Source organism: Bombus huntii, chromosome 2 (genome assembly GCF_024542735.1).
Source record: "Bombus huntii isolate Logan2020A chromosome 2, iyBomHunt1.1, whole genome shotgun sequence".
Taxonomy (NCBI): Eukaryota; Metazoa; Arthropoda; class Insecta; order Hymenoptera; family Apidae; genus Bombus; species Bombus huntii.
Window position 1 is genome coordinate 1,503,490 of NC_066239.1, and position 17,937 is coordinate 1,521,426.

The 17,937-nt window shown below is 33.7% G+C and overlaps 2 protein-coding genes and 1 long non-coding RNA gene across 3 annotated transcripts; all 3 read right to left on the reverse strand.

Moving 5' to 3' along the window:
- Positions 1 to 6,010: 6,010 nt before the first annotated feature.
- Positions 6,011 to 8,740, reverse strand: LOC126878342 (uncharacterized). Its single transcript, XM_050641078.1, has 8 exons — positions 8,264 to 8,740; positions 8,000 to 8,159; positions 7,810 to 7,922; positions 7,598 to 7,729; positions 7,315 to 7,522; positions 7,106 to 7,250; positions 6,909 to 7,023; positions 6,011 to 6,814 (listed from the first exon to the last, which is right to left on the reverse strand). The coding sequence occupies exons 1-8, from the start codon at positions 8,453 to 8,455 to the stop codon at positions 6,659 to 6,661; spliced, it is 1,221 nt and encodes a 406-aa protein (XP_050497035.1). The 5' UTR covers positions 8,456 to 8,740; the 3' UTR covers positions 6,011 to 6,658.
- A 2,041-nt stretch (positions 8,741 to 10,781) lies between these two features.
- Positions 10,782 to 14,510, reverse strand: LOC126873434 (uncharacterized). Its single transcript, XR_007692402.1, has 3 exons — positions 13,603 to 14,510; positions 11,378 to 13,533; positions 10,782 to 11,270 (listed from the first exon to the last, which is right to left on the reverse strand). It is a non-coding gene; the product is annotated as an uncharacterized LOC126873434 (long non-coding RNA).
- Positions 14,511 to 15,072: 562 nt separating this feature from the next.
- LOC126878343 (flexible cuticle protein 12-like) lies at positions 15,073 to 16,083 on the reverse strand. Its single transcript, XM_050641079.1, has 2 exons — positions 15,894 to 16,083; positions 15,073 to 15,448 (listed from the first exon to the last, which is right to left on the reverse strand). Exons 1-2 carry the CDS (start codon positions 15,900 to 15,902, stop codon positions 15,134 to 15,136), a joined length of 324 nt encoding a protein of 107 aa, XP_050497036.1. The 5' UTR covers positions 15,903 to 16,083; the 3' UTR covers positions 15,073 to 15,133.
- Positions 16,084 to 17,937: the final 1,854 nt, after the last annotated feature.

A 17,937-nucleotide genomic window follows, 5' to 3' on the forward strand; every position in this document is an offset into this window, starting at 1 on the left:
GCCTCAAACGAAAAATTTGTATTCTATATTTTCGACTTCTTTTTTCGCGTAGAATCACCCCCTTTCCGCTTGTACCACCAGTTACCAATCACGCTGTATATAGTGATATAACAGTACGGTGACATGATAAAAGGCAACATAAAGATTAAGTATAATGAAGCAAAGTAAAATATAATAAAGTGTAATAAAATAAAATATACTACAAGCTATAATATATTTACAATCAATAATCAGTATTCGGACAGACAATAATATTGTAAAAAATATTTCGAGGTTTTCAACGAAAATAAGGTTTGTCGATAAATATTAACAGTATTGTATTGGCAATACATATTGACCCTTTTAGTTGAAAATGTTGAAATATTGACATTATACGCGTATATCGAGAGTCTGCTGAAAAGATCCTTTTATTCAATATAATAAGACACAACGATGCGATAAAATTCGTTCTAATAGTTAATTGTGGCGTAGTGAAAAAAAAGAAATAAAAACTGCGTAGTTTTTATGTTAATCTCAGGAAGTAAGGTACGTATTATCGCAAATACCCGATATCACATGGAAACATATCGCATTACCATTATACGTAGGTAGGTGTACAATATAAGAGAAAACGTAACAGTACATAAAAGTTATTAGATAGATCATGCATTTTTCATTCTAAAATAGATATCGCTCTGGAGAATATCAGTAAAAAAACTTGGTCATATCTGGGTCAATTGATTAGTTCTATTACCTTTAGTCCCATTTTTATTTAGAAAAAGCGATCAAAAAATTGTAAAAAAGCAATTCAAAATGATTTACGCGTAAATTCTATAGAATATCGGAAATATTTCAACGATATTCGTAAATCGGAATAATCGAGAAACTAGCTGAGATTGTAACCCCACAGCAGTGAAAATATCGATAAAAAGCGAATTTTATTTTGTTTTCCGTATACGTCATTTTTGATGCAATATTTTTTACCAGGTTAAGAACGGAACGATAATTAAATAAACGACTATATCTTAAAACGTAAACGGAATAGGAGGACTATTTCTGGAACTGGCGAGGATTTTCGAAGGATTTCCAAGTTGCTCCAGATTGCACTGCGCTCCAACATTTTTGCAATTGTATCCTGAAGCCGAGGGGGATCATGATCGTGAAACCAAGCGGATCAATGGATTGTCCGTATTCGTTAAAGAAACAGAGCAACGTATAGAATACAGAGAGATTCCGCAGAAAGCCGATAAAGCCAAGTATACAAAGTACAAGTATAAAATATTAGATAAAGAGTTTTCCTTTCTTGTCATAAAGCGCTTTGATTCCATTGAGAAAAAGATCGTATTAAAGGCATAAAATTTATCTAACCTTTTGTTAGAGGAAAAGAAATAGAAGTCGAAAATATAGAATAAAAATTGAAAAATTGACAAATTTTAAAAATTACAAAATTAACGTCAATCGAGACAACGATCTACAGTGAGATTCGTTATAACGAGACGCGATAAAGTGCACGCGTACCGAGCGGAAATTCAAAGTCGATTTTCTCGAAAACAAAGCCTCAAACGAAAAATTTGTATTCTATATTTTCGACTTCTTTTTTCGCGTAGAATCACTCCCTTTCAGCTTCTACCAGCAGTTACCAACCACCCTGTATATTGACCATTTAAATTATTGTTTTTAGTAAAAAAATTTGCCAAACGTATGATGGAATATTTATCTGAATAAAATGCCATTTTATTAGACAGATAAATATAAGAAATTGAAGATAACTGTTACAAGTAAATTAACGTATTTCAGCGACTGCAAGAGCTGGTGTAGATCGATTTGGAGTTCGACGAAGAGGAAACGCGTTCGTACAGGGCCGATCTTTCACAAGAAAGGAGGAAAGGTCGTATTTAATTTTCAACACTTCGTGAAACCGGAGATAATCATCGAGGAATACACTCGCGTGAACATTTACAACAAGTAATATTTAGTTTTCTAAATGAAATATTATAAAGATTAGAGGAGACATTCTTTCATGGTAAGACTAATTAAGCTTTTCTTTGTAATGCCGATCAAGCGAATGCATTAAGCGAAAAAAAGGTCTGTGATGTTAGTACGAGAACAATGGAAATTGGAGTTTTGAAAAAATGAGGTGTTGCATGAAACGGTGGTAGGTTTTTCGAAAACACTGATTTCTGAAATTTCACAGGCCGCGTCTAGTCAAAATTAACAAGAAAGAATCGCCGAAATCTGCGTCGTGCATTCGTGAAAAACAAGTTTCTACGGAAGCGATTCTTCGTCAGAGCAAATCTAAGTGTGAAAAGACGCGAACGAATATCGATGCTACGGTCGAAGAAAAGATAGCTGGATGGAGGTTAAAGAAAGTTAGATATGTTATATTGAAATTAGTATCCAATATACAATAATGAATAAATATTAATATAAGTATTATCACGCATCAGCATATTTTATAAAATTCTATGTGACCTTGTAGAAGGATTTTTTTATCCAAATTATTTTGTAAAATATAAGAAGTACAGTTGTGTAAAATCTTCAGAAAGAAAACACATATAGGGGAGCAAAATTTGTTTCGATGCTGCAATCATTATCTTATTATCAAGCCTAATATCACGTATTTATTTTACTTTCTCTTGAAGTGTTAGAATTAATTCTTACATAGATTTTACAGTTGAACTTTACATTTATTTGAACTTTAATCTCGATAATCGTGTTTTATAAAAACATCGCATAGAGAAACGTAAATTACAGCGATATACACAGAATTTAATAAAAAAATCTGTGTAAATATGAAGAAAGTCTGTGTCAATATTCTTGTTTGTTACTGTACGTAATTGTTCCCCAAAAAAATGTTTACTTTTTAATTCTCAGTTTGCTAACTTTATCATATTTATGTATATAGAATAAATATTTACATCTATTGCTTTAATATGAATTGTTTATTCAAAATCATTAACATATCGGAAAATATTCATAGTCCGTAGAAACCGTGCCAAAGAAGACAAGAAGGACTCCAAAAAGAATTACAGCAACGCATAATTTTATATATGAGTTCAATCCATTTGGAAATCCAACATCCACTTCCAATAATTCAACGACAGCGAAAGGAATTCGAAATCTGTTGAATGTTGGAGAAGGAGGTACAGTATACATATATACGTATACATACAGGGTGGTTGGTAAGTGGTGGTACAAGCGGAAAGGGGGTGATTCTACGCGAAAAAAGAAGTCGAAAATATAGAATACAAATTTTTCGTTTGAGGCTTTGTTTTCGAGAAAATCGACTTTGAATTTTCGCTCGGTACGCCTGCGGTACGTTATAACGGATCTCACTGTAGATCGTTGTCTCGATGGAAAAATTAAAAAAAAAAAGAAAAAAAAACCTCTTTTTTTACGTGGGGAAATCCGGCGGATTTTTATCGGCTAAAACCCCACGGGCGGGCCTAGGTGTAGTTCAGCAACGAGTGAAACCGTTCTCCGGGGGTACTTCCCAAACACTCATAGAAAGCACTACAACATTATAGGCAAGGGGGGGGGGGCCCACTTGCCCGTTGTATATACTTCTAAGATGATATTTGGTTTTCCACCTTGGCTTGCCCAAGAGTGGTCTCGAACTCGCGACGTCTTACTACCGCATACGCCCTTTACGAGCGTAGCTAGCGAACCCGCCGAGTATTTACTAGTTGTTGACGCATTATGTTCATCAAGTTGTCCTTATACTCTGGTATAAGAAAACTCTGGTCTTCAGTGTTGCTACAACGAACACGTATTTTACAGCTGATAAGATAATAAAATATAGAATAATAGAAAATATAGAATATATAGAATAGAAAATATAGAATAAAAATTTTTCGTTTGAGGTTTTGTTTTCGAGAAAATCGACTTTGAATTTTCGCTCGGTACGCGTGCGGTACGTTATAACGGATCTCACTGTAGATCGTTGCCTCGATGGAAAAATAACGAGACGTGATAAAGTGCACGCGTACCGAGTGAAAACTCAAAGTCGATTTTCTCGAAAACAAAGCCTCAAACGAAAAATTGTTATTCTATATTTTCGACTTCTTTTTTCGCGTAGAATCATCCCCTTTCCGCTTGTACCACCAGTTACCAACCACCCTGTATATAACTTTGCAAAAGAACAGGAAGCTATTTTATTTTAAATAAAATTTGACCAAACCTGACAAATGATATGAATTTCTTTCTTTCTCTCTTTTTATTTAAAGGTATATATATTTTCTTATTGTGTTTCCAGATTCGCTTTTCAGACATACAAATAACACGCAAAATTCCACTAATGTTCGGCCACATACCACGGCAGAATTACCAAAATTGCGCTCACGTAGCGATACCCTGCGAAGAAATTCAGCAAGACATGAAAATATAACTAATTATGGGAAAATTGCAAATTTGCCTACGATAAAAAAGCAGGAAATAGGCGACGAGCTACGATTGGCTAAAGCTCGTAATGATAGACGTAAGATTTTTATGCAAATTATTTTTAATTAACAAACGCTTGCATTGAAATTAATATATAAAATATTTCAAAAAATTAAAGATTCTATATACTTTTAGGATCTTTTTAAATTAGATCCATTTTAAAAAGTGATTCTAATTTAGAAATAAAAGATCATTTCCAACTTCCAATCATTTCAAAAAATTAACGATTCTGTATACCTTTAGCATCTTTTTAAATTAGATCCATTTTAAAAAGTGATTCTAATTTAGAAATAAAAGATCATTTCCAACTTCTTTTTATTTATTTATATCATACGTACACTTCAATGAAGTTTTTGATTTTTGCCAGAATCAAAACTGTCAAATTATAATAATGTTAAAATTCTGATTTTCTAGGAAAGCTTGTCAGCAAAATTGATCAAGAAGTTGAAAAAGTAAAATCAGATTGGCAAGCATTACGTTCGAATAGCGAATGGACGCAAAGTAAAAATTTTGCAAGTGACCGAACGAGAAAATTGTATGATACACTAGAAAAAATGACAAAGGAGATAGATAAAATGCAAAAATCCTATTTGGATCCAAAATCAAACCAATATTTGCACCGAGGCGCAATGAAAGCCTTAGATCCTCCAGATTTATCTTTCGAAGAAAAGGCGGCGAAAGTTAAAAACATGTTGTTCCCTAAAGAGAATAAAAAAATAGTTGACGGAACGTTGAATGATCTATCAAACACGTTAAAAGGTAGTTTATCAGGCGTAGTTTCATCAAAAGATATACCCAATAAAGAAGTGGAAAAAAGATCGCTTCTTTCCAATATGCAATCTCAAAATGTTAAAAACAGTACAAAATTAAGTAACAACTTGCCATCGAATCTTATTAAACGAAATACAAGTGCAAATAATCGGAAAAATTTAAAAAAGATTAATTCTGATACTGAACAATATTTGAGCAATTATATTAGTGAAGCAGAAAAAATGTTTGTTAATAAAGAGGGACCAAAAATTAAAGAATTAGAAATCCATCCAGAAGATGTATCAGATATACTGAAAAAGCTGGATATAAATTCTGTTGATATATTTGATATTGCTAATAACTCTGAAGAAGATTCTCCATTACAGAGTGTGGAAAAAATGGGAAGTAGACAAATGCAAAGTTCTGTACAAACAATTATGGATCAAGAGATTGGAAGTGAAAAAGTAAAAGAAGAAGGAACTACAAAAATTTCGTCATTAAAGCAAGATAATCATTTAACAGAACATAATAACGTGTTAAATTATGATAGTTCCATTCAAACGAATATTAAAGCTATACATCGAGACAATGTTTTTATAGAAATGGGTTTGCACGCATTGAGTAATAATTATCCTCAAAATGCTTTGATGCGTGTTCTTCAGTCTGAATATCTAAAAAAGGATAGAACATTGAAACCTATGTAGAACTTTAGATATTAGCAATATCAGTGAAACTAAAATACATTCCATAAAACTGAATTCATATTTGTGATTAAATAGGATTATATAACAAAATTAAATAGTATAAAAGGAAAGATGTAGGAAGTAATATTTGAAAGATATTTTAAACCATATAGAAAACATATTTTTTTTCATTAAATGTAGTACATTGCTTAATTATAATATCTTTCTATGTTGAAAGTGCTTCAAATATGTATAAATTGAAATATGTGAAAATTAATTTCTTTGTTTTTCTTTTATATACAGTCTTATGTTTTACAGAATATACATTTATCTTCTATATTAAAAAATGAGAATTCTTATGTATGTGTTAAAACGTATCACAAGGTATTTTTGTTAGCTATTATTAAAACATATACAAATTAAAAACAATAATTAGTTAGGCTAATGTATTTTACAAATTGGTAAGAGAGTCATTCAACCAATTCCATTGCGTGCATAAAATTATGGCACTGTTCTAATGAATGACCTGCATTACGTTGACGTAAACTGCAAACTGAACGCAAGGAATATATGAAATTCTCTTATAGCATACATGCCCAGTATTTTGATATGTCTTCAACTAACCAATGTACGATGTACGTATAAACATGCCATACTGGTATCATATAAATGTTTAAAATTTTCATTAAAAATCGTATCCAGCGATCATGACCCAGGAAGGTATGCTTGTATAAGTTCTTATCAATCATGTTTCTTCGTTGACTCCGATAATAAATACTTGTAAACTTCATTTTACTCAGCACATATCACAATACTGGAAGCGCTGAACTATGACTTTGGTATATGATGGCCCCTGTAAAATTAATTGCTGCTGCTAACATGAAAACAGGCAACCAACGACCATGTGACGCGGTCACTAGTTCAGCTGTTAACGGACCACACAAAATACCCGGTATCGTTGCCTAAAAATATTCATTTAAATTACTAATCTATTTGCAAAATATTTATCATATTAATATAATAAATCATATCATTATAATAAAAATAGCTACGTACTATAGTGTTAGAAACCGCAAACGTGATTCCCGCGTGATTTGGTGCTATATCCGCGTGATTACTAAGATGTCCTGCAGAATTACACGCACAGAGTCCCATAGATATTGACACGAAACTATAATAAAACAAAATCTAATTATACTGTATAATTAGAATAAAAATTATCGTATACGTACTAATTTAATTTTGATACTAACATTACTGCAGCAAGTAAATTGTCTACAGCACAGAATGCTAATAAAAATGCACCTGGTCCAATCAAACCTATGTTTGTCATTAATCTTCTTACAGATAGGACTGGCCATCTCTTCTGTATTAGATTGTCAGCACTATGTCCAGCAACTGTAAAGATATTTAATTATCAATTTTTAGCAAATTTTTTTATTAGGTGTTAAATAATACATACCAATACCAACAAGAGAATTCACAATATATGGAAATGCTGTGAAACTAATACTTTCTTTATTGGCGGAAAGATTTCTAGCTAGATAAGTTGGCAACCATTGCATTATTATGTAATTACTCCAATTCATTGCAAAATGTGCTATATACAATGCCCATAAAGGCCAATGAGAAATGAATTCAGTCCAACGCAGATTTCTATTTTGTGTTACCTTCAAATTATGAAATATTAATTCATCCTTAAATATTATATTCATACAAGACAACAATTTAAATGAATCGACTACCTTAGGTACAAATAATGGAATTTCATCCTGGGAATTAGTTTCATCGTATAACATTAACCACAGAAGCGTCCATATGATGCCAATTGTTCCAAATAAATAAAATCCTGTTTGCCATGACAGATGAGGACACAGCTGTAAGTATTTTGAATGAAGCAATGGTCAATAAATATTTCCAAATAAATAGAATTCCATTATATAAAATTCAAACTTACAACAGATGCAACAACTTGTCCAACAGAGCCAGCTGCCACAAGATATCCAAATGCTCTAGATCGTTCTTCTACAGGAACATTGTGTGCAAATAGGTGAAAAATAACTGGCAGACCTAGCAGCAATAGACAGTGATAAATAAAACACTATACTTTACGAAACTATTTATATATCTGTTTATTAAAATCTTACCCAGGCCTTCTCCAAGTCCCAAAAGAACTCGACAAATAATGAGCAATGGAATTGATTGAGCCAAGAGTGGAGTTATAACTGTGCTAACAGACCACAGTAAAACAGCCAACATTAATACCATTTTACATCCAAAACGACTTGCTGTATTTGCACCAATAATCTAATGTAAAAGTTAATAAAATAAATACAATGAATGTGAATAGTACCTTAAACTAAAAATGAATAAATCATAAAAGATTTATAATATTAAATATTCGAATATACCTGACTAGTAAAATAACCAAAGGCAAAGGCAGAAAGTACCCAGCCTTGCCAATACAAGTCCCATTTAAATTCATCGGTCATGGGAACGATTGCTATAGGCATTATAACTCGATCTGCCGCGTTTATGAAATTCGCGGCGGAGCATAATGCCACGATTCGCGAAGTACGTGGAAGCATTCGGAATTTCGGCATGTTTGGTCGATGTTTCAAATCAGTTACATCGCATAACTAATTCGGTATTTCTAACCTCGATGGTACATTAATTTAAACATTTACTATAATGTAATATCATTCGATAATGTGTGATTGTTAATAGAGAACATCATCACGTGTTTGATTTGCACCCAGTTAAACGGTTTGCTACAGTTAATAAATCTCATAAAAACAACACGTAAAAAGTATCCACATTGCCACACGCGAAACTTACAAGACGTGTCAAATATTGCGATTATGCGACGTGTGCAATATTGTTTGTAAATCTTATCTACAGATGGTGCTCAAATCTGCTGTGGCAAAAAGGAAAAAGGTGTAACTGTAGATAACATAGAAACAAACTTAATACCACCGATGAGGTACGGAATAGACGAGACACCATTGATTAAGGGCAGGATAGACGTGACATCACCGACGAGCTATAGAATATACATAACATTTGTGATATCCATCTACCGACGTCTTGCTGTTTTACCGGCACAGTTATTGAAAACTTTTGTATCTACTGCTGCTTCGTTAATATGATATATAGGTTAATATAATATAAGGTTTTGAATATAAGTGCTTATTAATGATTAAATATTCTATTCATTTCTTTTTAGCATTGAGCAAGTAGAGATAAGCCAAAATTACAGATTTGGTGTGTGCGAATTTGAGTTGCAGAGAAAACCACCGCTCGCAATTTTGGATGATGCAGCAATGAGGACACTTGCTCGCTGTGACAATCCGTTCATCAGCTATGAATCTGGGCCTCCATTAGTTCCCTTTTTTGTTACGTTAGTTTTAATAACAACAAAATCAGTTACGGAAAGCTTTTTACGAGTTGTACGCACTCGCAGTTACAGATCACTACCCTCTGGGAATTATAGAGCCTGACCTAAAACGACGTGCGCTAGTCACCGAATAGACGCTATTGAAGGTAAACACCGAGTACTTTAATAACACCCTACACATCCTGTTTCGACCGTTCGCGGAGAGACGCGCTCGCGAGATAGCACGTCAACGAGAGTCGTAAATTTCCGTTACGATTAGATAATCGACACCACGAACTGATCGATGCCTTTATTTCTGTTAGGGTAATAGGGGTGGTTCAATTGAGTATATACTGAATTAACAAGTATAAATTACAGTTTATTCAAACAACTAGTTGAGTAGAGAGATATAAATTGATAGAGTATAATTAGGTTTCGATTGGTAGATAAAGCTACAGTGTAGAGTACGCGATGTAAGCTTAGATGGTGACGGGTCAAAAAATGTATAACGACTGACTTTCTGTGAAGATGATGCTGCGGAGGAAAACTTGTGATGGGTGGGTCTAAGTACACGAAATGAGCTGATTTGTTAAGGACAAGTTTTCGTTAGGAGAATGAGGGAAATAGACTTCGCTGTTAATTGGATAATTTTCTAGATTGGTAGGTGAATAAGGGTGCTAACTGCCCCTAAGAAAAAGTTGCTAGTGGGAAGCATCATACGTGAGAAAAACCAACTTTTCCGTGTCAACCCGTAATAGACAATAAACTTAAGGAACATTCGAAATAAAAGATGCTTGTTTGGTCTGAAGAACCTTAACTATGAAATTCCTAAGATTTATGGAGGGTCTTTAAGAATATCGAGGGTACGCAGTTGTTGAGAAAAATGTTTGGTTGGTATGATCACTAGTTCCTACATGTAGAGTTGGTACGACTACTAACGACGCTCTTTTGTTTCCCTGTCCGCCACGTGTTAATTATCGGAGAGTGTCCGGTGTGTTGTAATGGCTGTATATGTTGGTGAAATACAGAGTATACAAAACTAATCTGTGTGAATCAATTAAATATCGAACCTCAAAATCTATTTAATAACAGCAGTAAGGATGTGTAGACATCTGACTGCCATCTTGCCCGCGGTGTGTGGCTTGGTCTACCTAGAGTCACCAGACGTAACACGTCCTCCACTTCAATATCATATTCCAGAAATCATAAAAATTTACATACATTGGTTTGTTCATTTACATTTTTCGTTTGTTTATTTATTTAATTTTATTATTTAATTTATGTTGAATTTTTGAAGTCTCACTTCAACTTGTGAAAATGATAAGGATGGAGGGTGAGAAGTAGACAGAGTTAAGGATAAATTATAAAATATTCGAATTATTAATTGAATTTAAAAAATTATACAATAATCTTTACAAATAAAACTAATTTTATAGTAATTAACGTACTTAATTATCTGTGTTTCGCAGAACATAGATATAGTAACAAATAAAACTTAATTCTAACTTGAATAATTCAAATTTATTTTTATAATATAACTATTGTTCAAGAATTTCTTTAAAACTAATATAAATTAATAGTAGCGTTTCATGCAATATTTTAGGAACTAATAATTTATGCTATTTGTTACAACATAAATACATTTGTAAGCCTTAAACATAATTTCAAAACAAGGAATATAATGAGACAAAGTTAGTAACAATTATTTAGAACTAATTACAACATGTCATTATCGGTTTTCTATCCTTAAATCAATCATTTATTTAACTTGTACATACGTCTCAGTGTAATTATCTTCTTTACAAAGTTGTTGGAATAAACATTAATTTATACCTGTTAATTCAGCGTAAGCTCAATTGAACCACCCCTATTATCATAACAGAAATCAGGGGATCGGTCATTTCGTGGCGTTGATTATCTAATCGTAACGGGAATTTACGACTCCCGTTGACGTGCTTTCTCGCGATCGTGTCTCTCCGCGAATGGTCGAAAAACCACTATGCCTCCTGTTGCAATTTCCTGATGTTGCAGCAAAAGTAATCCTGCAACAGATAATATTAATTTTACTTGTCTTATATTAGGTTGTTCGGAAAGTTCTTTTCGTTTTTTTAATAGGAGGTAAGTATAAAATATATTTCCTTCTGTATACCTTTCTTAAATAATGTATGATCCTTTCTCTTCTACCATCTTTTGCCATCTCTCCGGGAGCATCATAATGCCATGTTTCCAAAATTCTCTTGGCTTACTTTTAAAATATTCTTCGAGGCCGTTTTTCACTTCGTTTACTGATTTCAATTTTCTATAGCGAAGAAAATTCTTTAGGGAGAGGAATAAATAATAGTTTGATGGTGCAAGGTCTGGAGAGTATGCAGGATGTGGTAAAATATCCTAATCAAAATCTAGAAGTTTCGTTCGCACCGCTAAAGAAACGTGTGGCCTCGCGTTATTGTGCTGGAACACGACGCCACGTCTGTTCACCACTTCAAAACGTTTTGTGATAGTGGCTTCCTTAAGTTTTTCGAGTTGGGTGCAATATTTTTCACTGCTGATCGTTTGCCCTTCCGGAAGTAATTCGTAGTAGAGGATACCCTTTCAGTCTCACAAATTGAAAGCAGCACCTTCTTGGGATGAAGTCCAGGTCTTGCTACCGTTGGAGGACACTTATCTCGACTCGACCAAGATCACTTGCGCGCAGTGTTGTCGTAGAGAACCCAACTTTCATCCCCAGTAATTAACTTTTTTAAAAATGGCTCTCTTTTGTTACGTTGAATTGGCAAATCGTATGTCGATCGCAAAATCGTGCAGAGCATAGCTATGGTCCGAGGTAGTCCACACCTTCGGAATTCTACCCCCGGCGTATTTACTAGTCAGTCCTTTGTCCGTACTTATTACGTCAATAAAACTCCTTCTACCCTTCCTACAGAACCTGTGTCCACCTCTCATGCTGAGTAGTACAATACCCTTCTTAGTTAGCATGTCCATAAGGCTCGTGCCCCTTCGATCAGTTCTATAACCCCCCCCCCCCCCCCCCCACGCGATAACATTAGAATTAAAATCGCCGGCGATCATCATTGTGGGATGGCTCTTCTTGATTATCCGGATCATGGTCTCCATATCGCTGAAGTATTTATAAATACTACTAGTCTAATATTGGGGGAACAGTAACTCCCCCCCCCCCCCCAATGCAGTACACGTCATCGATTCTAATTCCAACAAGTCCGTTCCTAATCATTAAGGTACTCTCGTCCGGGTGCTGCCTCTGAACAATGTCACCCACAACGATGCATCTCCTTTGTCATCATTGTATCAATATGCCTGCTGTTGGTATGGCTCTGTAATAAAAGCCATATCCACTTTAGCTTCGCAGGCATATTGATACATCAAATCTTGCGCTAATCTGCACCTATTAAGGTTTATTATTAATATTTTTATCTTGTAGGTCTTGTGGGTCTAATTACACCTCTTATCCTCTCCTTCACCGCCGGGCATGCCAATGATCCCGTTATGTGTCTAAGGTTGGCTCTATTTTCTCTCGCATTTATTACACACCTTGATTCATTTTTACACTCATTTATGGTGTGATCCCTCTCCCCGCACCTCCGACATAGCTCCTTCCCTGGACTTATCGCCGTACATCTCGCTGCGTTATGCCCCAGCATGTGGCATCTATAACATCTTAAGATGTTTGAAATGACTCTACTTATCACCATCGTCGATCCCGTCCTAATCCTAACGCTGGTTCTCTCCCGGGAAACGCTATTTCCTGGAACAACCACCACCGCCTGCTAGGTTCCTCAAGGTGCCATTCTCAATGCTTTAATTGTAATCCACCTTACGTCTCTTATATTCAGCTCGGTGGCTATGTCCTCAGTTAATTCTTCCCTAGTAACGATGGGATCTATATTTCTTATCTCTAGCGTCTCTCTATTCGCTAAAGATAGGATCTCCAACTCCTTTCTTTAACTTTTCCGCGACCTCATCCGCCGACACCTTGTTATTGATTTCTATTAAAATGTGCCCTGCCCTGGTCTTCCTTACACCAGTTGATTCCTTCAGGGCATCTTTGGCACCCGCTATTTCTTTATAAGCTTCGAACCAGTTCGCATCCTGACCAACCTTAACCAGGATTGCTTCACTTCTTTTGCTAGTTTGTTTTTCTCTCCTCTCTTCCCTATCTCCTTTGCTGTCATACACCTCAACATTTGCCTTATCTATTGTACTCCTAATCCTTCTTCGCCTGTTCACAACCATCCATTTGGTCTCGCTATCAACGTTCCTCTTCTTCAGGTCTTCCTGTAGAAATTGCTGAAATATATTTATTAAGTATTACTTGTACCAATTAATGCTTTGCTCTATTGAGGAGAATTTGCGGACCTTTATTCATTCTCTCTGTCTAGCACCATTCGTGTCATCTGTTTTAGTCGCACAGTATTTCTGTGCTTTCTGTGTTTAGAACCATTCATATTCTGTCCTTGTCACATACTATTGTCCTCCCTATCTAGAACCGCTTGTACTTCTGACCTTATCGTACACTGTCGCTCTTCTGTCTAATACGAGAGCATATGTTTGTGCTTATCGTACAATATTGCATTCCTTAACTACGAGCAAGTCATGTTTTGCCACCTATCATGCTTCAAGTTGTAGTTATTTCCCTTACGCATTAGTGTACGACAAAAACGGATACATATTGTAATATCGTGGAAATTAAATTAATATTGTGTAAATAACTTTACAGTTATTTGACCACTCTCGTCACAACGAATCTAACACACACACACACTCTCTCTCTCTAACAACTCTATCAATTCTCACGACTCTACTCTTCGACGACTCGATTACCTCTAACGACTCTACTCTTCGACAACTCAATTAGCTCTAACTCGCAACACGCACACTTTTCGACTCGCACACTCTGATCTTTTGGTCGTCCCGCCTTGGATACCGAAACCGTCCTTCTTCTAACGTTGTCTATTGTTTTCCTCATACCTATGTAAGAACTACCAACTACGTGCCTTTAGTCACATAGGCACTCTTAAATGTAAAAAATGTAAACGAACCACAGAAAGACGACGTACACGGTTTTTCTATTTTCAACCGATTTCTAATTCGAACTACCTTACGATATTACAATATGCTGTATTGCACAAAAAGGGCGACAGTGTGCGACAAGGAAAGATGTATGTCTTGTGTTAGACGAAGAGGGCGACACTGTACGACGACAGGAGGAAGTTGGTGGAGACGGGAGCAAGCTAGTGAAAAGATGTGAAAACAGGCAGAAACTGGAAGGGACGTATGAAAACACGCATAAATGGAAAAAGATGCGTAAAAAGGAATGTAAGCGGAGGGAGATGCGTGAAAATGCATTGAGTTTCACATCACCATCAGTTAATAGTTAATGCACCCCAAATATCACGTCTGTGCTTAATGGTTCTTAAGAGAACGATATACATATTGTATTTAATTCATTCGTCATTTAATTTAGAGGAATATATAGTAACTAATGAGAACATTATCGAAAATGGTCACGTTTGTTTCATATCTCTTTTGTGGCCTGACATCAGTACATACACATATATATGTATAGGCATTATGTATGAAATACATGCATGTGTAAGACAGGATGGAAATATAATACTTATCAATAAAAGAGTGTATATAAAAACAAGTAGCTTGTTTAATAATTATATTATATGTTAAACACTAACATAAGTATGTTACAAAACAGAAATGTACTATTGTACATTTGTACAATTGTTTTTATGGTGAGATACACATAAAATATGTACAATATAGATTTCAACAACAACAAAATCAATCTAATGTAATCGTGGTTTTCGTCTTAATTCGTAGATGGTACTTGGAGTGTGGCTATTGGTGAATGTCATATGTCAAATATTTGTATCATTTAAACATGGGGAAGATGTTCTCCCTGTGGATGGAAACCATCCTCGTCGGCAACGTAGTTCACAGTGTATGCAACATTGGTATTTGGATCGACAAAGGAGAAGCTGCCGCGAACTGTCAGGAATTGTCCATCAGATCCACCATTGACTAATTCTGCAGATTCCTGTTTAGCTTGTCCGTCGGAAAGTTGGTAACCGTAGTTATAACTGCCAAGACCGATATTATCAGAAGGAGTTTCTTTCACGACGACTGTTTCCTGATGTTCTTGTAGAGGAACTGCTACAGCAATGGCGACAAAGGCGGCAAAAGCAATGATCTAAGAGAAATTAAAGTATATTTATTAATTAAATAGCATATACACCAACAAAGTTAGGAAATAAAAATTTACAATTGATAAACTGCCTATAATCAATTTATTTTTGATGTACACATTTATAATTAATTATTTTTGTTAGCGTGTTACTATATCAAATATATCTATACAAAAGAAATTTGTAATATTTTTACCTTTAAATTTATCTCGACATTACAGTAGGACAGATTAAAAAAATGAAAATAATAAAAATTGCAAATTTATTTGTATCTAGAATATGTAAAAAAGAAAGCTATACGTATAGTAAATTAAAATTAGACAAAGATCAATATACATAGAATATTGAGTATTTTATGTTCTTCTAATTATTTTATAATCAGGTTTTTTCAATAATTTATATCTATTTGAACTTGTAATTGATCTCTGTATCATTTACTATGATACCTACGGTTTTCATTTTGAAGATGGATGTGTATGTTTGGTTAGTCCCGATTGAAAGACTGATGTCGATACTGAGAAACGTCTCGAATTTTATAGTGGCCCTCCTTCTGCCAAAAATTGCATGGTTTCACGATAAATTCACCTTTCACCTTTCCTAGTCCTGTTAAAGGCACCTTATGGTTGCTCGGCCTTCGTTGTAAAAGTGTGTTGGTTTGGCGAAATCGAAGATCGCGACTTCCCTTCCCTTGGAAAACTAATTTAAAATAAGTTACGGCTAATTATAGAAATAATGAATATATTTGTATGCTTGATGACTACAACTGAATTAAACTACATATATTACCTATGTAGTCTAAGTGATGAAAGGAAGTTGTAGAAAAAAGACAGTTCTCAGAATAATTTTATGTTTCCGAAAACGTAGTAAAATTCTATCTAAATATATCGATAATTTATTCAGTTTATTGTAATATGTAATAAATCTCAATAAACTAATGGAACACGTAGTATGTAATTATATCAAATAGGTAACCTAATATCTAGTTTAGATTGTCACATGAATATGTGAAAAATGAAAATATTTTTTAAGATATTATTTATTTAAAAATTTATTTTTCTGTCGTATTCCACGGAATAATTTTTTATCCATAAGAAAAAATGTGTAACGAACAATTTTATATCATTTCAAGACAAGTTTGAAGCATTTTAATGAATTCACATAATTTATGAAGTACAATGAGAAAATATAACATTTTCTATAATTCATAAAGATAAAGAAGACGTCCAAAAAGTTGCTATAATTATAAGGATAGGAGGATTCTGGATATAAAATGTAAAATGAAAGGCAATTTGAGTTTCTACATATTTATTGATTCTTTCTATTTTAACGAAATTAAATTTCTTGTATTTAGATACTAAATAGTTTTTAATTGTGCCAAAATTATATTTCACTTAGTTTGTACTTTTTTTTATGTGCACAACTTTAAGAAAATCCTTGATAACATATACAATCCAGGATAATCGGTTTCTAATCAACGCTTATCGATTTCTAAATCGATTCTAAATATCCTATAATTTATTCTATTTTTACAACACGTATCGTTACGACATCATCTTGTCAAATATACGCAATCGTTTCATGGTGTCTCATCATTACTAACCCGTGTAGTAATGGTCAATAGGTGAAATTATCGCTTTGAAAGCTATACCTTCCATCGCCGATTCTCCTTTCCCTCTTCCAACGAATGATTTAGTTTGTTTAATTTTATATTTTATTTGAACCTCTGCTTTCTACTTATTTAATTGTATTTTTTATTTGGAACTACTTTGTTGTGTGGACACAGCAGATGAAATATATTTAAAAAACGAAGGAACAATAAATTTATTGTTTGGTTTACAACATTATTTAATGTCCTCCGTTTTTTAAATATGTTTAAATACAATTATTAGAGAAACTTTATTGTATTTCACGATACTATAATGGTATAAATTAAATGAAAAAAGAATATATTGAAAAATGAAACTATTTATTGTTAATAATAATATTGTTCCCACAATAAAATTATTATATAATAAAGAGAAAAATTACAATTTTTTTAAACAAACACCCTATATAAAAGAGAACTCATACCTCTGTATATGATTTACATTACTGTTACATCATTACAATATTATACTTTTAAAAAGATACATTCAACAATCTTGCTATGAATAAATTGTATACATAACCCATACCAAATTGTACAATAAATTGTTCTTGAGTCATTGATAACTTATACAATTGGTTGATACGACGTTAAATAATTGAAATAAAAAGAAATTATATAATTACTAATTCTGCCTATAAAACTTCTTATATCTATAATTCTTCCATTTCAACAAAATCTAATCTTTTAACCCAAAATCAATCAAATTAGACTAGATATTGAAGCAAAGTTTAAAGTTTTCTTAAAAGATGTAATTTTCAAATTAAAACATTCTACAATTGGCGTTCAAATCTCATATACTTCAAGAAGTAGTAAACATACAATATTGGGGCTCTATGGAAAAGCTAA

Coding starts and splice junctions, on each gene's coding strand:
- LOC126878342 (XM_050641078.1), bottom strand. CDS start 8,455: ATGCCGAAATTCCGAATGCTTCCACGTACTTCGCGAATCGTGGCATTA. Junction 7,730..7,809: donor GACAAGTTGTTGCATCTGTT/GTAAGTTTGAAT, acceptor AAATACTTACAG/CTGTGTCCTCATCTGTCATG. Junction 7,523..7,597: donor TTCCATTATTTGTACCTAAG/GTAGTCGATTCA, acceptor CATAATTTGAAG/GTAACACAAAATAGAAATCT.